The 24,425-nt window shown below is 41.7% G+C and overlaps 1 protein-coding gene across 6 annotated transcripts in view; it reads right to left on the reverse strand.

Moving 5' to 3' along the window:
* OPTN (optineurin) overlaps window positions 1-24,425 on the reverse strand; it is a 55,060-nt gene that overhangs the window by 21,899 nt on the left and 8,736 nt on the right. For 5 of the 6 annotated variants that reach the window (XM_062210897.1, XM_062210892.1, XM_062210895.1 and 2 more), the window contains 4 exons: window positions 18,891-19,064; window positions 16,219-16,298; window positions 3,286-3,388; window positions 1,745-1,860 (listed from right to left, as the gene is read on the reverse strand). In XM_062210897.1, coding sequence (XP_062066881.1) covers window positions 1,745-1,860; window positions 3,286-3,388; window positions 16,219-16,298; window positions 18,891-19,064 — 473 coding nt within the window. The remainder of the gene's footprint in view (window positions 1-1,744; window positions 1,861-3,285; window positions 3,389-16,218; window positions 16,299-18,890; window positions 19,065-24,425) is intronic. The other variant, XM_062210898.1, reaches the window with a different exon arrangement.

Raw genomic sequence — 24,425 nt, forward strand, 5'->3', positions numbered from 1 at the left:
TAAGTAATCACACAAATATGCTTTTGTTATTTAAACACAGATCAAAGTAGTAGTTGGCTAGCAGTGCTTCTTGTATTAGTGATCCACAGATACCTTTTATATTTAAAAACGTTACAGGTTCTGTCAAACACACAGAAATTTAATATGAGAAAAAGGAAGTCTCCCAAGCCCTCTTAAAGATCAGAAAAATAATTTCAATATATTTATAGCAAAATATACGTAAATGCAGCTATGTGTAAATCATTAATACCAAGCACATTACACATCTTACTAAATCTAACAAATAATAGAAATTATGACACACAGTTTACGAAGGAAAAAACTGAGACTTGGAGAGGTTAAATAAATAACTTGCTCAAAGTAATACTACAAATAAGTTGTACATTTATATATATATATATATATATATATATATATATATATTTGACAGGCAGAGTGGACAGTGAGAGAGAGAGTGAAAGAGAAAGGTCTTCCTTTACCGTTGGTTGACCCTCCAACGGCTGCTGTGGCCAGCGCACCGCGCTGATCTGAAGCCAGGAGCCAGGCGCTTCTCCTGATCTCCCATGTGGGTGCAGGGCCCAAGGACTTGGGCCATCCTCCTCTGCACTCCCGGGCCACAGCAGAGAGCTGGACTGGAAGAGGAGCAACCAGGACAGAATCTGGCGCCCCGACCGGGACTAGAACCCCGTGTGCCCATGCCGCAAGGTGGAGGATTAGCCTATTGAGCCGCGGCGCCGGCCTCATTTATATATTTTTTAAACACTTATTTATTTTATTTGAAAGGTAGAATCACAGAGAGATGGAGAGACAAAGGGAGAGAGAGAGAGCGAGCGAGCTGGTTCACTTCCCAAATGGCTGCAACAGCCAGGGTTGGGCCAAGCCTAAGCCAGGAGCCTGGAAATCCATGCAGGTCTCCCACGTGGGTATCAGGGGCCCAAGCACTTGGGCCATCCTCTGCTGCTTTCCCAGGTAAATTAGCAGAGAGCTGGATTGGAAGCAGAGCAGCCAGGACTTGAACTGGTGCTCATATGGGTTGCTGGTGTTGCAGGTGGTGGTTTAGTCTGCTGTGCCACCACGCCAGCCCTGTATACTCACATTTAAAATTTAGGTCTGTCTGTTCAAGTCCTTAGCTTTAGTTGCTGTGCTGAACCAGATTATTCTAATACCACAGAGCATATTAGGATATGCTCAGAACCCCAGGAAACCATACACTTATATGTGGTGCTGAAAATATGCATGCCAACTCATCCAACATAACAATATCAACTTAGCTTTGTTAAGTTTTACGTAACTTCTTACATCAAGAGAAACAAGCAAAGGTAAACTTCTCAATTTATATGTTAGTCTTAATAATTGATTGAAAATTACTGAAATAATTGATTGTGATGGATTTTTTCCTAAACAACCTTACTCAAGTTCTTTTTGCTATTTTCAGCTTTCTTGTATGTTTGTTCACATCAGTTCTGTCAGTCACAGGGAAATCAGACTTGCAGCTCTGTGTAGGTCTTACGTAGGCTAATACACTTAACAAATGACCCTAAACAGCAGAATCAAAGCCCCCCATCACCATTTCCCACACAAGGATTTTGCTTATATATTAACCTATACATTAGTGTTTTCTGAATTCATATTTTAACTCTTTATTTCTCTTTTAGTAACAGTAAAAAAAATATAGCTTTATCTAGTGAAATACTTTGTAATATGTATTTTTCTAAGGAGGATGAAACTGATCTGCCATTCTTACTTTTCCTGAAGTCGCTTCTTCATCAGCTCAGCTTCACTGAGTTTTGTATGAGCCTCCTGAAGCTCCTTAAACAGGGATGTCACCTGAAGGTTCAACATTTCCACTTCACTGCCAACCTATCATACAGGAAATTCCAAAGGCATGAATTCCAGAGATGAACACACAGCTTTGTGAGAAATAATTAGTAGCCAGTTAAAACTGATTGGTGAATTAGTTCAGCTTTGACAAATAATATTTCAAATACCTTAAATGAGAAGAAACGTTTTGGACATAGTTCTACTTCCCAAAAGTGTATTAACCAATCAATTTGGATATACTGTGAAAATGGTTTTATTAAAATTAACCCTACTCATGTTTAGGCGGTTACAGATGACAGATAACAGCTCAGCACGTATTTCCTTGCTACCTGATGTTTCTTGTTTACTCAACTATTTTCATTGCATGTATAGCTTTTCTCCCAGCATCTCTGTAACTCTGTGAGTTTTACAATGCTTGGAAGTCTCAGTGGTTTTTTATTATTGGTTTAAGTTCATTTTAGGTAACAGGGTCTAAAATGAACTACTACTTGCTGGTGGTCTCTTCACTGCAGTTTTCTAGATGTTCACCATCTCTTAAAAGTAGGGGACTCAGCCCCCTGCATAGCATGCAGTAGGCATTCGACAGACATACTTGTTGAGTAAATACATCAGCTAAAATGAGTATTTTATGTAAATGCTTTTCGCATGGGCAACTGTGGCTATCATAACTTCCTGGCTTCAATTTTCCTCTGCTTATGACTCTGTGGGCTCAAAGGCATGCCTCTGAGTTCCCACGGAACTCTGAATATACTTGAACCTTTACCTTTCAAACTGTTTTTTATTTAATAGTACTGGGATGGAATCAGAATCTCTCAATTCTATCTCACATTTCTGAGTTATCTCCTCAAATGACCTCACCCTAAAGCAGACAAAATTCTTTTTTTATCTAGTTGGCTTACTCAAGTATTTAGAAGAGGTAGCTGGTAAAGAAGAGAGATAGGAGTGGTTTCACAGAACATTGACAAGGAGCATGAGTCCATTATCATTACAACTGACAATGAGTGAAATTCAAGCCAGGACTCAGAAATAGGGGAAAATAGCCAACATTAATTGGTTTCCATAATTCTAAACACAACAGGGGCAGGTATTTGGTGCAGTGATTAAGATGCTGCTTGGGATGCCCACATCCCATACTGGAGTCCTGGTTTTGAATCCTGCCTCCACTTCTGATCCAGCTTCCTACTAATGCACACCTTGGGAGGCAGCTGGTGACAGCTAAAGTACCTGAGTCTCTGCAACCCATGTGGGAGATAGGGATTGAGTTCCAGGCTCCTGGCTTCAGCCTGACCCAGCCCTAACTGTTGTGGGCATTTAGGGAGTAAACTAACCGATGGAAGTGCTTCTTTCTCTCTCTCTGTCTCAAATAAATAAATAAATCATGCATGCTAAGACTCAAATCCAGCTGAAATCCTATTCTCACATCCACTGGGGGGAGGACAGGAGTTGTGCAGTCTGAGTACCCACACTCTCTGTGCCTTTCTTCTCTTCATTCTCCTTTTCCATGCTCCCCTCTGTCTGGGTCTCAGACTCTGAACGGTCATTTGCTCTCTTTTCAAAACTGGAAACTCTGAAAAATCAGAACGCAGAAAAGTTACTTTTTCTTTGGCTTCAGGAAGAAAAGCACTAAAAAGAACATTGTTCAAAATTTGGATAAAGGATCAAGGGTTTTTAAATCTCTTTATATTATTTGTATTAGCAATGGTTTTGTTTTTCCTCCTAAAATGGGCAAGGATTGACTGAAAAGATAAACACGCACACAGGTAAAAGAAGTAACTCATCTTGAACATTGCCTATCTTGAAGTATCCAGAAATGTAAAAATTTGTGTGTGTATACACACAAATGCAGACACATGTGTGACCCATGAGTGTATGTGTCCCATTTATAAAACTTCAGGGGTCAGCATCATGGTGTAGCAGGTTAAGCTGCCACCTGTGACGCTGGCATCTCATATCCGCACCAGTTCAAGTACTGGCTGCTCTACTTCCGATCCAGCTCCCTCTAGTGTGTGTGGGAAAGCAGTGGAAGGTGGCCCCAGTGCTTGGACCGCTGCACCCTTGTGGGAGACCTGGATGGGGTTCCAGGCTCCTGGCTTCAGCCTGGCGCAGCCTCGGTTGGTGTGGCCATTTGGGGAGTGAATAAGCAGAGGGAAGATCTCTCTCTGTCTCTCTCTCTCTGTAACTATCAAATACATAAATAAATCTTTTTTTTTTTTAAAAAAAATCAGCACAGAGGTTTCCCTGATTAAATCAAGTCCCTGATTAAACAAAACAAAGAAATGAAGGACTCATACAGGATGTTTGTGCTGCAGGTAGAGGCTTAGCTTACTATGCCACAGTGCTGGCCCCTACTTTCATTCTTCTTCATAGGTGTGTCCAGTTTTGCCAGCACCATTTATCAAAAAGACTGTCCTTTCTTCAGTGTATGTTCTTGGCACCCCTGTAAAAAATCAGTTGGCTGTATATACATGGATTAACTTCTGGGTTCTCTATTCTGTTCCACTGATCTATGTGTTGGCTTTTATTCTAGTACCATGCTGTTTTAATTACTATAGCTTTGTGGTATGCTTTGATATCAGGTATTGTGATGACTCCAGCTTGCTGGTCTTTTTCTTTTCTTTTTTTTTTCTCTTCTCTTTTAATCTTTCTTTCTTCTCAGAATCTCTTTTGGCTATTCTGGTTTGTTTGTGATTCCATATGAATTTTAGGATTTTAAAAAAATTCTGGCTGGTGCCGTGGCTCAACAGGCTAATCCTCCGCCTTGCGGCGCTGGCACACTGGGTTCTAGTCCCGGTCGGGGCGCCGGATTCTATCCCGGTTGCCCCTCTTCCAGGCCAGCTCTCTGCTATGGCCCGGGACGGCAGTGGAGGATGGCCCAAGTCCTTGGGCCCTGCACCTGCATGGGAGACCAGGAGAAGCACCTGGCTCCTGCCTTCGGATCAGCGCGATGTGCCAGCCGCAGCGGCCATTGGAGGGTGAACCAACGCAAAAAGGAAGACCTTTCTCTCTGTCTCTCTCACTATCCACTCTGCCTGTCAAAAAAAAAAAAAAAATTCTGTAAAGAATGCCATTGGTATTTTGATGGGGATTGCACTGAATCTATAGATTGCTTTAGATAGGATGGATATTTTAACAATATTAATTCTTCCAATCCACAAAGAATATCTTTCTTTTTTCTGTGTCCTTGATGATTCCTTTTATTAGCAGACAATTTCCATTGTAGGGATTTTTTACTTCTTTTGTTAAATTTATTCCTAAATATTTAAATTTTTGCAGCTATTATGAATGGGATTTCTTTCTTGATTTTCTTTTCAGAAGATCATTACTGGTGCATAAAAACGCTACTGTTTGGGCCAGGGCTATAGCATAGCAGGTAAAGCTGCTGCCGGCTATACTGGCATTCCATTTGGGCACCGGATTGAGTCCCAGCTGCTAGATTTCTGATCCAGGTCTCTGCTTATGTGCCTGGGAAAGCAGTGGAGGATGACCCAAGTACTTGGGGGACCTGGTTGATGCTCCTGGTTCCTGGCTTCAGATCAGCTCAGCTCTGGCCATTATGGCCATCTGGGGAGTGAACCAGCAGATGGAAGACACCTCTCTCTCTCTCTCTCTCTGCCTCTGCCTCTCTGTAACTTTGCCTTTCAAACAAATGAATAAATCTTTTTAAAAAATAGCTTTAACTTGGCTGGCACCGCGGCTTAATAGGATAATCCTCCACCTGCGTAGCCAGCACCCTGGGTTCTAGTCCCAGTTGGGGCGCTGGATTCTGTCCCGATTGCTCCTCTTCCAGTACAGCTCTCTGCTGTGGCCCAGTAAGGCAATGGAGGATGGCCCAAGTGCTTGGGCCCTGCACCCACGTGGGAGACCAGGAGGAGGCACCTGGCTCCTGGCTTCGGATCAGCGTGGTGCACTGGCTGCAGCGCGCCAGCCACAGCGGCCATTGGGGGGTGAACCAATGGTAAAGGAAGACCTTTCTCTCTGTCTCTGTCTCTCCCACTGTCCACTCTGCCTGTCAAAAAAAAAAAAAAGCTTTAACTTATATTTTATATTTTAGAAATAGATCTTCCAATAGTGAAAAATTCAAACTACTAGAAATTGAAAATGCTCTATTAGTTCTCACAGATCAGGGAGAACATATGGTATCTGTCCCTTTCGGACTGGCTTATTTCAATAAGTATGATGTTTTCTAGATTCCTCTATTTTGTTGCAAATGACCAGATTTCATTTTTTTAACCACTGTGTAGCATTCCATAGTGTACATATCCCATAATTTCTTTTTTTAAAAGATTTATTTATTCGAAAGTCAGAGTTACACAGAGAGAGGAGAGGCAGAGAGAGAGAGAGAGAGAGATCCTCCATCTGCTGGTTCACTCCTCAATTGACCACAATGGCAAGCTGTGCTGATCCAAAGCCAGGAGGCAGGAGCTTCTTCCGGGTCTCCCATGTGGGTTCAGGGGCCCAAGGACATGTGCCATCCCCCACTGCTTTCCCAGGCCACAGCATAAAGCTGGATCTGAAATGGAGCAGCCAGGTCTCGAACCAGCACCCATATGGGATGCCAGAGCTTCAGGCCAGGGCATTAACCCACTGTGCCACAGCACTGCCCCCCCCCCCCCATAATTTCTTTATCCGGTCTTCGGTTGATGGGCATTTAGGTTAATTTCATTTCTTAGCTATTGTAAATTGAGCTGCAATAAACATGGAGGTGCAGATAACTCTTTTGCATACTGATTTCATTTCCCTTGGGTAAATTCCCAGGAGTGGGATGGCTGGGTCATACGGTAGGTCTATATTCAGATTTCTGAGGTATCTCCACACTGTCCTTCCATAGTGGCTTTACCAGTTTACATTCCCACCAACAGTGGATTAGCGTACCTTTTCCCTCACATCCTCGCCAACATTTGCAGCTTATTGATTTCTGTATGAAAGCCATTCTAACCGGGGTGAAGTGAAACCTCATTGTGGTTTTGATTTGCATTTCCCTTATGGCAAGTGATCCTGAACATTGTTTCATGTGTCTGTTGGTCATTTGGATTTCCTCTTTTGAAAAATGTCTGTTTAAGTACTTTGCCCTTCTCTTAACTGGATTGTTTTGTTGTTGTAAAGTTTCTTGATTTCTTTGTATATTCTGATTATTAATCCTTTATCAGTTGCATAGTTTGCAAATAATTTCTCCCATTCTGTTGGTTGCCTCTTCTCTTTCCTGACTGTTTCTTTTGCAGAACAGAAACTTCTCAATTTGATGTAATCCCATTTTTAATTTTGGCTTGGATTGCCTGTGACTCTGGGGTCTTTTCCAAGAAGTCTTCGCCTGTGCCAATATCTTGCAGGGTTTCTCTGACGTTCTCTAAATTTGATAGTGTTGGATCATAGATTTAGATCTTTAATCCATGTTGAGTAGATTTTTGTATAAGCTATAAGGTAGTGGTCTTGCTTCATACTTCTGCATGTGTAAATACAATTTTCCCAGCACTATTTGTTGAAGAGACTGTCCTTGCTCCAGGGATTGGTTTAGCTCCTTGGTCAAATATTAAGTTGGTTGTAGATGTTTGGATTGATTCTGGTGTTTCTATTCTGTTCATTGGTCTGTCCATCTATTTTTGTACCAGTACCAGGCTGTTTTGATTATAACTGCTTGTAGTATGTCTTGAAATATAGTATTATGATGCTTCCAGCTTTGTTTTTGTTGTATAAGATTGTTATAGGTATTCAAGGTCTTCTGTGCCTCCATATGATTTTCAGCATCATCTTTTCTAGATCTTAGAAGAATGTCTTTGGTATTTTGATTGGTATCTCGTTGAATCTGTAAATTTATTCAAAGGTATTTGATTTTTTTGTAGCTACTCTGAATGGGATTGATCTTAGAAGCTCAATCTCAGTCTTGACATTGTCTATGTATACAAAGGCTGTTGACTTTTGTGTGTTGCTTTTATATCCTGCTATTGTAGCAAACTCTTCTTTGAGTTCCAATAGTTTCTCAATGGAGTCTTTTGGATCCCCTATATACAGAATCATATCATCTGCAAATAGGGGTAGTTTGATTTCCTCCTTCCCAATTTTTTTTTTAAAGATTTATTTATTTTATTGGGAAGTCAGAGTTACACAGAGAAAGAAAGGGAGGCAGAGAGAGATAGAGAGGTCTTCCATCTGATGGTTTACTTCACAATTGGCCACAATGGCCGGAGCTGCGCCGATCTGAATTCAGGAGCTTCTTCTGGGTCTCCCACATGGGTGCAGGGCCCAAGGACTTGGGCCATCTTCTACTGCTTTCCCAGGCCATGGAAGAGAGCTGGATGGGAAGTGGAGCAGCCGGATCTCGAACCGGTGCCCATATAGGATGCCGGTACTTCAGGCCAGGGCATTAACCCACTGCACCACAGCGCCGGCCCCCCTCCTTCCCTATTTGTATCTCTTTGATTTCTTTTTCTTTTCTAATGGCTCTGGATGAAACTTCCAGAACTATAATAATATCAATGGTGAGAGTGGGCATCCCTGTCTGGTACTGGATCTCAGTGGGAATGTTTCCAACTTTTCCCCATTCAATATGATACTGGCCGTGGATTTGTCATAAGTTGCCTTGTTTATGTTTCTTCTATACCCAGTTTTCTTAGAGTTTTCATCACGAAAGCATGTTGTATTTTATCAAATGCTCTCTCTGCATCTATTGAGATAATCATATGGCTTTTGTCCTGCAGTTTGTTAATGTGATGTATCACACTGATTGATTTGTGAATGTCTGGTCTACATATCAGGGATAAATCCCACTTGGTCTGGGTGGATAATCTTTCTGATGTGTTGTTGGATTCAACTGGCATTTCTTTCATGCATATTTTAGAATCTTTTCTTTTTGTTTTAGTGTGGAGGGTTTGATTACAATGTGTCATGGTGAAGATCTTTTTTAGTCATGTCTATTATTAGTTCTATGTACTTCTTATGCTTGGATATCCCTTTCTTTCTCCAAACCAAGGAAGTTTTCTGTCATTATTTCACTAAAAAGGCCTTCTAACCCTTTCTTTCTTTCCATACCTTCAGGAACTCCTAGAACCTGTATGTTGGGCCATTTCACAGTCTCCTATAGATTCCCAATAGTGTTATTAGTTTTCTAATTTCCTCTTCTTGTTTTTGGTTTGACTGTATAATTTCCTGTGCTTTGTCTTCTAAGTCTGATATTCTTTTTCTGCTTCACTGATTCAGTTGTTAAAGCTTTCCATTGCATTTTTTATTTGTTCTATTGAGTTCTTCATTTCATTTTGATTTCTCATTAAGATCTTGATTTCATGGAAGAAATTTTCTTTCATGTCCTGTAAGGATTTCAGTAATTTTTGCATTTGCTTCTGATTACTTCTATGTAATTTTATGAATGGTTTTTTGAATTCCATTTCTTGCATTTTTTCCATCTCATCATCTTCACCATCTAGTATTTAAGTGTTGCATTCTTTTGGGAGTATCATATTGTCTTCCTTATTCTTGTTCCATGGATTGGTGCGTTTGTTATTTGGCATTTATGTAGATGCTTGTTGGTTTCTTCTTCTTCTTCTTCTTCTTCTTCTTCTTTTTTTTTTTTTTTTTTGTTGTTGTTGTGCTGGCTTTTATTTTTGTACTATGCCTCTGTAGATATGTGTAGTGTCTGCTTTCAGTAAATATCTAGAGGCTTGTAGTGGGTGTGGCCAGGGAGTTCTGTTCAGTTTTTGAGAGTGAAGGGCATGATGACACACCCGGGTTTGGTGTGGTATATCTCCTCTTTTCTTCTTCTTTTTTTTTTTTAATCAGAAGGGAAGTTTATTCTGCTCAGCTGAGCTCCTCTTCTCAAAGGACACCAGTGCTTGAGCTCTAGCCACAGTGGGTATAATATTCATCTGCTCTGCCCCAAGGACCACACAAAGGATCTGTGCAGTTCTCAGACTGCAATGTCTCTTACCAGTTAACCAGGAAGCCCTGAGTGTAGTGTCTTCCACAGTGACTGCCCAAAGTCCCAGACACATCGTAAGTCATCCCACAGAGCCTCAGTCTTTTTCACAGTCCCAGCACACAAGCCTCCCATATTCACGAGCTCCCAGCCCTCTGTTAGTTCTCTCCACCAGAGTCAGGAGACTCCACTCAGATGGTTGCTGGGCCAAGACACTAGCTGGTGCAGCTGTTACATATGTTCAAAATGGTGCTTGCTCTATTGGCTTGTCCCACACAGCGATTGCAGTGTGATCTGAGAGAGAGAAACATGTCCCTCCTCCTTTTTTTTTTCCCTCTAGTTTCTTAGGTATACTATCCCCCAAAGGACTCCAAGCTGGGTTCCTTCTAGGCTCTACCTGCAGTTTGATCACCAGTGGCTTGGGCTGCTGCAGTCTGGTCTCACCTCACTTTCCAATGCTAGTGCATAGGCTCTCGGGTGTTGGAGTCCTGAATTATGGGTGTCCATGCCCTCCACATGGGTCCACCATGTCCTTCTAATTCGCATACAGTTTTCTCTGCCGTTTTCCCCCTAACTCTTCCCTGAGACTGTACTCTCTTCATTTTTTTTTTAAACTATCTTCTTCCAGACTAGAGCAGTAAGCTCCCTCCCTACTCCACCATCTTGGAACTCCCCAATTACTTTTTTTAAAAAGATGTATTTATTTACTTGGGAGGCAGAGTTACAGACAGAGAGGGGGAGAGAAAGAGAGAATGGTCGAGAGAGAGAGAGAGAGGGAGAGAGAGAGAGAGAGAGGTCTTTTATCTTCTGGTTCACTCCCCAAATCACTATTTTTAAAGGTATTATGTATATAGAAGAGGATACACCACTTTCCAGCTCAGAAATTCTATGAAGCTAGTATGACTAGGATATTGAAACTAGGCAAAGATACCACAACAAAGGCAAGTGTTTGGTGCAGCAGTTAAAGACACTATTCAGGATACCCATATCCCATACTGGAGTGACTTGTTCAAGCCCCAGCTCCTCTGCTTCTGATCCAGCTTCTTGTTAATGCACACTCTATAAAGCAGAGTATGGCTCAAGTGCTTGAGTCCCTTTCACTCATGTAGGAAATCCAAACTGAGTTCTAGGTTTCTGGCTTTGGCCACCCTGTTCTGGCTTTGTCAGGCACTTGAGGAGTGAACTAGCAGATGGAAGACAGCTCTTCATCTGTGTCTGTCTGCCTTTAAATAAATGGAAAAAAAAAAAAAAAAAACCCTACAGACCAGTATAGCTTATGCGGATAGAGGCAAAAATCCTCAACAACAGACTTGCAAATAGACTCTAACAATATATAAAAGGGATTATACCCATAATATATGAAAATCTGTTAATGTGTTATGCCATATCAGTAAAACATATACAGTTATCTCTACAAACACAGAAAAAGCTCTAGAAAATAAATTTCAAAGGCTTTCATGTAAAAATTAAAACAAACTAGAAATAGAAGGAAGATTCTCAACCTAATAAAGACATCGAGGCTGATGCCATACTTATAGACAAAGAGTGAAAATTTCCCCCCTTAAGATTAGGAACAAAACTAAGGATGCCTGTTCTCTTCATTAATAAATGACTTCAGCAAGGCTGCAGGACAGAAGATCAACATACAGAAATCATATACATTTCTGCATGATAGCCATGTGTAATCTAAAGGTGAAATTAAGAAACCAATTTCATTTACAATAGCATCAAAGAGACTAGAATATTTAGAAAGAAATTTAACAGGGGCCAGGACTGTGGCACAGCAGGTAAAGCTACTGCCTGCAGTGGGCACCAGTTCAAGTCCTGGCTGCTCCACTTCCAATCCAGTTCTCTGTTACGGCCTAGGAAAGCAGTCGAAGATGGCCCATGCCCTTGGTCTCCTGAACCCACATGGGAGACCTGGAAGAAACTCCTGGCTCCTGGCTTGAAACTGGCCCAGCTCTGGCCATTGCAGCCATTTGAGGAGTGAACCAGCAGATGGAAGACCTCTCTCTCTCTGCCTCTGCCTTTCTGTAACTCTGCCTTTCAAATAAATAAATAAATCTTAACAAAGAAATAAATTTAACAAAAAAGCACAATATCTGTACACTAAAACTATAAAACATCATTGAAAGAAATTAAATAAGGCATAAATAAATGGAAAGGCATCTCATATTCATGGATCCAGATAGTTAAAATGGCAATACGTTTCAAAAAAGACCTACAGATTCAATGCAATTCCTAACAAAGTCACAGCTGTTTTTTTTTTCCTAGAAATTAGCAAATTTCTGAATAGCAAAGGGAATAGCAAAGTACCCAGAATAGCCATACTGTCTTGAAAATGAAGAAAAAAGTTGGAAGAATCACACTTCCTTATTTAAAGCTTTAGTAATCAACACAGTACGGTATCAACATAAGGATAGACATATAGGGCAATGGGACAGAACTGCAAGTTAATGATGTTGCCTTCTGTATCATACCATACACAAAAAAGCAATCAAAATTAACCACAGATTTAAATTTAAGAAATAAAAAATGAAATTCTTAAGAAAAAACATAGGCGTGAATCTTAATCACCTTGGGTTAGACAATGGTTTCTTAAATACATCACCAAAAATATAAATAACAAAAGATATAAATTGGATTTTTATCAAAATAAAAATAATTTTCTGCTGCAAACAATATCATCAAGAAAGTGAAAAGAGAACCCACTGAATGGGAGAAAATATCTGCAAATCATTTATTTAATAAGGGGCTTATATCTAGAATACAAAATGAAATCTTATAACTCAGTAACAAAAAGACAACTCAACATATTAAATATAAAATTATATGGCCCAGGAATTTTACTCTTACATGTATATCCAAGGACCAAAAACATATGTCCAAGCAAAATTTGTATACAAATGTCCACAACAGAATTACTCATAATAGGCAAAAGTGGGACCAACCTAAGTATTCAAAACTGATGAATGGATAAACAAAACTGCTTTATATCCATATACAATGGAATATAATTCAGCAGTGAAAGGGAATGAAGTATTGGTTGTGTTGTGAATGAACCTCAAAAGCATGCAAAGTGAAAGAAGTCACAAAAGACCACATATCTGTGATTGCATTTACATAAAATGTTCAGAGTGGACAAATCCATAGAGATAGAAAGTAGATTTCAAGAAACGGAAGGTAGTATATGCTAATGGGTTTTAACTTTCTTATTTTCTGGTGAGAAGTGTTCTAAAATTACATTGTGCTGGCACCGCAGAACAGCAGGTTAAGCTGTTCTTGAGATGTCATCATCCCATTGGGGTGCCAGTTTGAGTTCTGGCTGTTCTGCTTCTGATCCAGCTCCCTGCTAATGTCCATGGGAAGTCAGTTGATGATGACCCAAGTACGTGGGCTCCTGCCATGCTTGTGGGAGACCAGGGTGGAGTTCCTGGCTTTTGGCTTTGGCCTGGCCCAGATGGGCTGTTACAGACATCGGTTGAGTGAACCAGCAGATGGAAGACCTCTCTGTCTCTCCCTCTCTCTCTATAACTCTGCCTTTCAAATAATTATTTACATTTTTTTTAAAAAAATAAGTCTGCATTATAGTAATGGTTACACAATCATGTGAATATTCTAAAAACATTAAAACATAGTTTAAATGGCTGAATTGGATGCATCTTAACTAGTTTCAATAAAGCTGTGAGTACAATGTATGCATATTTCTTTTTTAAAAATTTTTTTAAAAAATTTTTATTTATTTGACAGGTAGAGTTGTAGATAGTTGAGAGAGAGAGAGACAGAGAGAAAGGTCTTCCTTCCGTTGGTTCACCCCCCAAATGGCCGCTACGGCTGGAGCTGCACCGATCTGAAGGCAGGAGCCAGGTGCTTCCTCCTGGTCTCCCTTGTGGGTGCAGGGGTCCAAGCACTTGGGCCATCCTCCACTGCCTTCCCGGGCCACAGCAGAGAGCTGGACTGGAAGAGAAGCAACCGGGACAGAACTGGCGCCCATATAGGATGCCGGCGCTGCAGGCAGAGGATTAATCAAGTGAGCCACGGCGCCGGCCCCAATGTATGCATATTTCAAGGTAAGCTATTTCATACCTTTGGATTCCTTGAGTACAATTTCAAGTCTCTCCACCTTCTGGTTTCCTTATCTTAGTCAAAGCAGGAATTGGCTCACAGTTAATTCCTCAAATTCCAAATAATTCCTGGCACCTGCTGTAGATTAGCCCCTACGTTAAAACAACACTGCTACACTCAATACAGAGGTTGAAAGGATTTCATGAGAAAATGAAAATGCCAGTCTATGAACAGAGCAGCCTAATATACTTGGGACCAACTTTCAGAACATCTCCAGTCAACTCTCATCTACTGACCACAACAGCTGATCCTGTGACACCTCTTCCTCCCTGTCGCCCAGTGCCAGGTTCCTTCATGCTTTCTCCCATCCAAGTAGTAACCAGGCTGGACCCCACATAGCTTCCGAGACCAGATGAGATCGGGCATGTTCAGGGTGGTATGGCCATAGACTCCTGCATGCTCTCTAAGGAAGGTATGGATACTGTGAGACTCTAGAAAGGCTGGCCTTACACCTCTTGTCTTCATTTTGCTAAAGGGTTATTGCGTACACAGCACCACAGCACAAAGCCCATGGATACAGTTCAGCAGAGTTGCTGGGCTTTCTAGAGATCTGGTCTCCAGGGGGACTGCAGTCAGTCAAAGTACAGGCCATGTATCCAGGTCACTGGCCTATCTCCATCTGGACAATACCAAAAGAAGCAAGCCGTTTCAACTTTTGATTTCAAATAATTACAGCAAAAAAAAAAAAAAATGTAGGCACTATTAGTATGCCAACATTTTTCCTCCATTTCAAAATCTGATTAAATCAAGAGACATTTCAATGACAAGCAAACAAAACCAGGGCTACCACTATAATAACAAATCATTCAAGATGGCTTTGACCAAGCAAAGAGCAGCTGGTTTTTCAGCAGGCTTCTCAAGTTCACCTATCTCACAAATAGTCAGGATTAAATCTCAGTTTCCAGGACTCCAAGGCTTAAACTGCAAATCGAGAAACCAATATTGGACTCTACAGTATTCACAAGCAGGATACTCAAAATATGAAAGTGTGGTTTAAAAGAGGAAGCAATCTCTGCATGTGGACATAAATTAGGAGGAAGTGGCTTGAAAATTTCAAACAAGGCTTTTTTTCTTCCTGGTACTTCCAGGAAAGTCTTTTCATATTAAAAAAAAGTAATTTGGGGAAAAGTATAAACAATTTTAAGTAAAAAAGGAATAACTTTCTTTTACATCAACTGCCTGTTTGATGAAAGAATATTATCTAATGTTTATTTTTTCCTTTATACAAGTGCTTGGAAATGTTAACAGGAGACAATTTTTTTCATGTTTTATAAGTCATTTTCTATGTACGTTCAGCAAGCTATAGAAAAAGGTGTCAGAAGTCTATGAAGGAAGAGAGATTTTCAGACAACAGTCACTTAAAGGGACTAATACAGAAGTAACCTGCTTACAGAAGATAAGCTAATTGCCTGCTCTGGGTGTTACAACCTGCAGGGTCAAGGGGTTTAAGGGCTCAGCTCCTCTAACTTAATCACCCTCTTTACTTAACATGTCTATTTCCTAGTATCAACAGGTAAACTTTAGATTCTACAAATAAAATACCCAAGTATTTTCAAGAAACACCCAGAGTGATTGAGATTACTAACAATATTGTTACAGATATCATTCAATATTGGTCACCCCAGCTTGTAATTAGGAAAGGACAGGGAAGGAAAATGGAAACATCTCACTTGCAGAAGCTAGCAAGTCTAGTCTAGGTCAAATGGCCCTGGTAAACAAATTAGCAAATGGGGTCTTTTGATTAGGAACAAATTGCTTCTTCAGAATGAGAACAAGTTTGTTTTAACTTCTCATGTGATGGAGATGAAACACTAATAGTCAGTATCAGCCTAAAGAGGCACCAAACATTATTTTTAATACTGTTTGCTTAAAAAAAAATGTTTATTCATTTTCATTTACTTGAAAGGCAGAACACCAGAGCAAGGGGGAAAGGGGAAAGGGGAAAGCAGACAGACAGGAAGAAAGAGAGACTGATCTTTCATCTGCTGGTTCACTTCCGAAATCCCACATAGAACAGCCAGGGCTGGGCCAGGCAGAAGTCAGGATCAGGAATGCCATTTGCAGCCTCCCAGGATGCACTAAGAGGAAGCTGGACTGGAAGCAGAGTTGCCAGGACTCAAACCAGCAACTCTGATATGGAATGCGGGCATCCAAGTGAAGGCTTAACCTGCTACCCGACAAAGCCCACCCCTTCTGCTAGTTTTGGCTGCAGACTTAAAATCCATTCAAACCCAATATCCTTGAAAGAGCCTGATACAAATTAGAAAGAAGTAACTTTTTAGCCTGCCATGTGGGTCCCCAACCACAAGCGCAGAGTGACCAGGCTGCCCAGTCTGCCTGCCTGACAGCCCTAGTCTTTCTTCACATACGTTTTAATGGAGTCCGTTCTTGTGGGTTCGGGACTATTCTTATTCTTGATTTCTTTTACTGTCCCATTTGCTTCTGTTTCCTGTAAAAGCAGAAATGAAAGGGATTTAATGTAACCTGTCTGCAAGACAAATTCTTTGTCCAAAAAAAGACAGAAGATTAAGAACTTTGATGATATGAAACAAACATTTAATTGTGGAATGCTAACACTGAAGCATTCAAACAAAGTGGCAATGTTCTCCTGTCTGCCCCACCAACCCCAACACACCCATATGCAGGATTATAAATATCTGGGCTAAGGCATGTTGTTGAACACACTCAACCTGGCTCCATCAACATGAAAGCCTCTCTCTTCCTCCCTCTCTTGGCAGTTCCCCTCTTTCCCTAGATTAAGGCCACACAGATAGTGACAACTCCACATACGTTTCTTGTACAGTCTTTCAAGATGCAAACTCCTAAAACCTGCTGGAGCAAAGCTGAAAAGGGGACAGTTGTCTGTGAGTGAGACTCACAAAGCACTGTTTTTTCCAAGTTGTCTCCCGCTGGAAATTTGTACACACCGTGAGCCACTGAAGGACCATGCAGACGTTCATAGGATGTGAAAGGCTTTTGTTTTTCACTAAGTTAACATGGAAAATAAAAACTGCAAAAGATGGCTTCTAGGTGTCTTGGATATATTCTTCCTAAATTTGGGGCAATGTTTTCCATTCACAGAAGAAGCAAAGTAAGCAAAACATTGTTTACACTAATAGTAACTGTCACTCATCTGCAACCCCTGAAAGCAACAGCTTCATTTGGAATGGAAACCTCTGACACAGTGTTTGGGCTCCTGAGTTCTGTCAAGTTATTTGCAGAAGGTTAAAACTCTTTGTTCAGGGCCGGCACCATGGCTCAACAGGCTAATCCTCCTCCTAGTGGTGCCAGCACACTGGGTTCTAGTCCTGGTCGGTGCGTCGGATTCTGTCCCGGTTGCACCTCTTCCAGGCCAGCTTTCTGCTGTGGCCAGGGAGTGCAGTGGAGGATGGCCCAAGTGCTTGGGCCCTGCACCCCATGGGAGACCAGGAGAAGCACCTGGCTCCTGCCTTCGGATCAGCATGGTGTGCTGGCCACAGCGCGCTGGCTGCAGTGGCCATTGGAGGATGAACCAATGGCAAAGGAAGACTTTTCTGTCTCTCTCACTGTCCACTCTGCCTGTCAAAAAAAAAAAAAAACAAAAAAACTATTTGTTCAAACTTCTGTTTCAGCAATCTTTGGTAATTTGCAGAAAGGGGACTGTGACAAAATGTGCTTTCAATTGGTATTTTAATTCCTTTTATTTATCTCTTGATTCTGGCCCCTATTAATGCATCTAAAATGTGTCAGAGAGCATGGATGACAAGGTTATTAGGAGCCATTTCCAACCTTCTGAATCTTTAATGAAACAAATGAATCAGAAAGTAAAGAATGTCGCACACTAATATTTTGCAAGTTGTTCACCACAGCCCCTGGCTTATCTACAAAGTACATTTCTTTCTTTCAGGAACACAGGTAATCTCTTTTCCTGTGACACATGTGTAATGTAATGAAGTTAAAATGACAAAAGATTTTATCCTTGTGTGTGTTTTCTCCCTCATCATCTAATGTTTTTTAGTGGTCCAAAATGAGAAGCCCTTAGATGGTTTATCTACCTGTTTGGCCCTTTTTTCCCCCTTTCTTTCTCTTTTATTTGAAAAGCAGAGTGACAGAGACAGAAAGAAAGACAGAGCTCCCATCCACTGGTTCACTCCCTACATGCCTGCAACAGCTATGTCTAGCCAGGCTGAAGCCAGGAGGCTGGAACTCAGTCTAGGTTTCCCATGTGGGTGGCAGTGACCCAAGTACTTGAATGCTACCTGCTGCCTTCTAGGGTGTGCACTGTCAGGAAGCCAAAATTGGGAGTGAAGCCAGGACTTGAACCCAGGCATTCCAGTATGGGATGGGGGCATCTCAAGTGGCCTCATAAGTGCTGTGCCAAATACCACTCCTGCGTTGCTCTTTAACAGGACTCCTGTACACCAGCTACAGTCATGACAGATGCTTCCCGAGTGCTTAGGAATCAGCATACACCACCTCGCTTGCTGACTTCACTTTGGCCTGTGGAGCAATTTAAATCTGTGAGCTCTGGCTTCAAACCAGTTCTCAGAGGTCCCTGAGTGGTTACTGTTGAAGGGAAAGTCAAGCTGTCCCCACAGCCTGTAACTAGAGCAGCTCCACCCCTTCTCTCGCCCTCTTATTTTTATGGTTCCTCATAAAAGTTTGTTTGAACAGCGGGCTCTTTGAAAAAGTGTTTAAAAGCCATTAGATTATTGCACTGGATCACAATTCTGCTCACCTTAAATGTAATGCTAAACATGGTAAAAGAAAGTTCATGCTCTTATATTTTGCTTTTATAGGTCATGAAACTGTCCAGAACATATGGGGAGGGGGGAGTAAAATGCATCTTTTGTCAAAAAGGTAATGTTTTTTCCATTTCAGCTGTGATAACCCTTGCGAGCATTATATTACGCTTAGAAAATGAATGTCAGCTAATCTTAGCTACACTGAAATTTCCTTGTTATTTAGCTTTCCTGTGTTCCAAGAAACAGTGGTTTCTGTTTCATCTGTCCAGGTGAAGCTTTATAGTTTGCTTAAAACAGAAACAAAAGAAGACACTCACATCCATCCTAAGTTCCACGAAGGAGTGGTCCGAGTTGCCACTGGAGTTCAGTTTGAGCTGCAGCCCAGAAACAATGCCTCGCATGTCTGCCTGTAGGCGTGCTACCTGGGTCTTCAGCTGGAACATTTCGTGCTCTGCTTCCAGCTTGGGAAACCTGCAGTGGCCAGTGACGCGCTAGAAATGACAAGGAGTAAAGCAAATTAGAAGTAATGAAGGACCCAGCCATCAACAGGGTAGTTTCTCCACATTTTTGTCATCTGCACTTTAAAATGGAAAATTCTAGCTCCAACTTGAAAATTTATTTTGACATAAAAATTAAAATGAAAAGTTTTTACAACATTTTATTGCACTCAAATAATAGAAATTTAAAATAACTTCATGATAAAAAAGAAAGGCTTCCTCAGCATATTGGAGTAATTTTATTATATTATGTACAATAATATGTCTTATTATTATTAGATAACATAACATTTCACTATCATTAACAAATTATAAATTATGTTTCATTTATTTTCATAAATTTATATAATGATAAACTGTAATTGTTATATATTATATGGTATATAATAGATACTATTGTAACATAATTATATGCAATATGATTATATATAATTATTATATTTATATTAACAATTAATATAATATACATTATTTTATTATGAAAATAACAAACCAGACTTTGGCAATGGTAGACTCATAAATTATAATCTAATAACCAAAAAATAAGGCTAAATGTTGCCATAACTCAACTCTTGCCTTTTTTCCTTTGCACAAATGCCTAACACTACTCTGCAAATACTTGTTCTTTCTAGTTAGATGCCAAAGCTTAGTATAACAACAGCAAAACACAATGAAAGGTCCAAAACTCTCTCAATATGTAGGCTGATGAGTATGATACTCTGTTGTTGATGTTTGAAGATTGCTAAAAGTCAGTCAGCTGAGAAATAAGAAAATTTAAAATTATGGGCTTGTACCTTAGGTAAACATGAATACTAAACATGGATATTTCACTAATGTCAAGTACACGTTGTCTTCACCCTGTTGTAATGTCTACATATGACTACATATGACCAAGTCATAAGAGAAAGACCCTGTCTAAATGTGGTGTTTTTATCTGGGAGAAAAGAAGACAGATCCAGTCCCCGCTCTGCTAATCACTGGGTGTACTGCCTTGAGCAGATTCACTTTAGCTCCTGCCCCCAGTTTTCTTGGGTTAGCTGCAAAGATGTGGCACCCCATGGTCTCTCTCCATTGTCTTTCCAGCTGTGACCTTCTAGGCCTCTCTGGTTCCCTCCTCAGAAGACCTGCATGGCAATTTCTTTCTTTCTTTCTTTCTTTTTTTTTTTTTTTTTTGACAGGCAGAGTGGACAGTGAGAGAGAGACAGAGAGAAAGGTCTTCCTTTTCTGTTGGTTCACCCCCAATGGCCGCTGTGGCCGGTGCGCTGTGCTGATCCGAAGCCAGGAGCCAGGTGCTTCTCCTGGTCTCCGATGCGGTTGCAGGGCCCAAGGACTTGGGCCATCCTCCACTGTCTTCCTGGGCCACAGCAGAGAGCTGGCCTGGAAGAGGAGCAACCAGACAGAATCTGGCGCCCCGACCGGGACTAAAACTCAATGTGCCGGCGCCGCAGGCAGAGGATTAGCCTATTGAGCTGCGGTGCCGGCCTGCATGGCAATTTCTTAAAGAAAAACAATAACTCCTCTTGAGAATTTACAGCATGATTAAACATCATCTACATATTCTCCAAATGAGAAATTTAAATAGGTGATCTCAAACTGAGAGACAACATTGAGTTGAGTTTTATCTTTTCATTTCCCTGCTCTCTCTGAGACTTCCTAAATAAACCCAAAGACCCAAAGCAGTATCAGAAAGACCCATGAGTGGGCCATAAACCTACCCGTCCATGAAATAATACAAAATGGAGGTATAGGTATTCACTGGCAATGCAACCTGCCCATCCTCCACGGAGAACAGGCCCTTGCTAGGGAGTTGCCTCAGAAAAGCAATACACTGTGAAACCAGTGAGGTCTGCAAGGAAGGTTAGAGTCTGTGCAGTCTCTCAGTAATGACTCACACTAAATAAACATACATTTAAAGAATGCAAGCAGGGGCCTGCGCTGTGGCTTAGCGGGTAGAGCCGCCGTTGCCTGCAGTGCCGGCATCCCATATGGGCGCCGGTTCAAGTCCCGGATGTTCCACTTCCAATCCAGCACTCTGCTGTGGCCTGGGGAAGTAGTAGAAGATAGCACGGGTTCTTAGGCCCTTGCACCCAAGTGGGAGATCCGGAAGAGGCTCCTGGCTTCAGATCAGTGCAGCTCTGGCTGTTACAGCCATCTGGGGGAGTGAACCAGTGGATGGAAGACTTCTCTCTTTCTCTCTCTCTCTCTCTCTCTACCTCTCTCTGTAACTCTTTCAAATAAATAAAATAAACCTTTAAAAAAAAAAAAAAGAATGCAAACAAGAGAAGCATAGGTACTGCTTAGCCTAGAACCAGGAAGTCAGGGGACAAAGGCAAGACTACACCCTTGTTTGGAATCTTCACATTTACTCTCTGACCTCTTGAAGGACAGTTTATAGAACAGATTTTTTTTTTTTTTAAGATTTATTATTTGAAAGGCACAGTTACAGACAGGCAGAGGCAGAGGCAACTCTCCAAATGGATGCAACGGCTAGAGCTGGGCAATCCAAAGCCAGGAGCCAGGAGCCTTCTCTAGGTCTTTCATGTGGGTACAGGGGCCCAAGCACCCAGGCCATCTTTCACTGCTTTCCCAGGTGCATTAGCAGGGAGCTGGATCAGAAGCGGAGCAGCTGGGACTGGAACCAGCACCCAAAAAAGATGCCAGCACTGCAGGCGGTGGCTTAACCCATCATGCGACAGTGCCAGACCCTAGAACAGAGTTTTTATAACCACCTTAGCATTTTTTTTAAAGATTGATTTATTTTACTTGAAAAGCAGTGTTACAGAGAGAGAGAGAGAGAGAGAGAGAGAGATCTTTCATCTGCTGGTTCACTCCCCAAATGTCTATGACAGCTGGAGCTGGGCCAGTACAAAGCCAGGAGCCAGAAGCTTCTTCTGGGTCTCCCACATGGGTGCAGGGGCCCAACGACTTGTGCCATCTTCTGCTGCTTTCAGAGGCACATCAGCAGAGAACTGGATCAGAAGCAGAGCAGCTGGGACTTGAACTGGCACCCATATGGGATGCTGGTCCTGCAGGCAGTGGCTTAACCCACTGCACCACAGATGGGCCCCAACCATCCTAGCATGAAGATAGCAAATAGCTGTATTTTCATTTACTTATTTTTAAAACTTTTATTTATTTATTTTCATCGTATTTGAGAGAGAAAGAGATTGATTTTTGACAGCTGGTTGATTTCCCAAATGCCTGAAATGGCCATGCCAAAGCCAGGAGCCCAGAATGCAATCCAGGTCTCCCAGGAGGGTAGCAGGGATCCAAGTACTTGAGCCATACCCTGTTACCTGCCAGGGTGTGCACTACCAGGAAGCTGGAATTGGAAGCAGAGCTGGCACTCAAATGAATACACACAGTTAAGATGTGTGTCTTAACTGCTACACCAAATGCCCAACTCAGGAAAGAGCTTTAAACCAGAGTCTGAGGCCTGTGGATTCTTAGTACCAAACTATAACAGCATATCAGGTTACTAAATTAATTATCTTTCATGTAACTGTGAAGATCTCTTAATTATCCTTGGGAAATCATGAATCTGCTTATATCTTGTAAAAAAACTCTTGATCATAAATCCATAATACCTTGTAAAACAGCTCTTTAAACTTCCCTTTATTTCACTACTGATACTCTTTCCTTTCCTGGACTATTCCTGTGGTTATATCTCTTCCAGCTCCATTATTTCTTGTTTCATCACTTCTGCATCTTTACTGACCTTCATGTAATGTAACCTGTCTTTTCTTGTTTGTGTACAGTCTCTATCCCACTGTCCTGGAAATGTGCCATCGTAGAATTCTAGAACGAAAGGCTATCCAATGGTCTTTTTCTTTTTTAAAGATCTACTTTATTTCTTTGAAAGGCAGAGTTACAGACAGAGGGCAAGACAGACACAGAGAGAGAGAGAGAAATAGAGAGAGAGGTCTTCCTTCTGTTGGTTCATTCCCCAAATAGCCACAATGGCTGGAGCTGAGCCAATCTGAAGTCAGGAGTTAGGAGCTTCTTTTGAGTCTCCCACATGGGTGCAGGGGCCCAAGCACTTGGCCATCCTCCACTGCTTTCCCAGGCATATCAGCAGGGAGCTGGATTGGAAGTGGAGCAACTGGGACTTGAACAGACGGAGGTTTATCTCACTGTGCTACAACAACGTCCTTCTAATGACCTTTGTCTAACCATGTGTACAATTAAAAGGGAGAAAACGCTCACTAGAGATAATTACAATGCATTATTCAGTGAAATTACGCAGAACCAATCATGCCTCAGGATCACAGTACAGACCTCCCAAGGAAATCCCCATCCTTAATGTGGCCCTAAAGGCTTGGTGGGATTCCCCATGATGCAGCTGTAGAAAACAGCAGCAACGATGGGCCGGCATGAGCGAGAAAAGGCAGAGGAGGCCGGGAGCTCCACAAAGTCAGGAAGATGAGTGTCCAAGTAAAACTGTCTCAAATGGTCCATGAAACACAAATTAAAGAAGAAGCAGGGAGGCAATAGAAAGAGCTTGGGAAGCACAATCTGCTGGAAGAAAGCTGACCAGGGGCTTTAAAGAGCCACCACTGGGGGGGCCGGCACTGTGGCACAGCAGTGTAAGCTGCCACCTATGGCACCAGCATCCCATGCGGGCAGCAGTTCATGTCCCAGCTGCTCCACTTCCAATCCAACTCCCTGCTAATATGCCTTGGAAAGCAGTGGAGGATGGCTTAAGTGCTTGGAACCCTGCACTGATGCGGGAGGTCTGGATGAAGTTCCTGGCTCCTGGCTTTTGCATGGCCCAGACCTGGCTATTGTGGCCATTTGGGGGAGTGAACCAGTGTATGGAAGATTTCTCTCTCCTCCCCCCCACCTTTATCTGTAATTCTGACTTTCAAATAAATAAATAAATATTAAAAAAAAAAAAACAACCAAGAGTGACCACTGTCCCGCTGCCAAGAACCCCATCTCCTGGCTGAGTCCTGCTTGGAGCTTGAGCACTAATCATCTGCCTTGAAAGCAGCAGTCCAGTGCTGTAGTTTCTGATCTCAAGTTCTTCTAGTTCTGGAACCTCGCAGGAAAACCTGAAGGCAGACATTCTCGGACAGAAAGACTGCTTCTGGAAGCCTCCTTCTCAGCTTCAGTGGGACAGATTCCAGCAGGCTGAAGTCAATGTCATCTCACACTCCAAAAACCAAGGAAGAAAACAATGTCTATTTTTCCAGTGAGTAGGAAATTATTCATCAATCTCAGGGTATCAATTCTTAAAGAAGCCTACCTCAAAAATATTTACATAATGAAAATTCTTTTCCCAAAGAGACAACTTTATAATTTTAAAATGGTAAAACAAGTTGAAAGAGCAGACGTGATAAATCTTACTGACAA

The sequence above is a fragment of the Lepus europaeus genome, chromosome 14, assembly GCF_033115175.1.
Source record: "Lepus europaeus isolate LE1 chromosome 14, mLepTim1.pri, whole genome shotgun sequence".
NCBI classification, from domain to species: domain Eukaryota; kingdom Metazoa; phylum Chordata; class Mammalia; order Lagomorpha; family Leporidae; genus Lepus; species Lepus europaeus.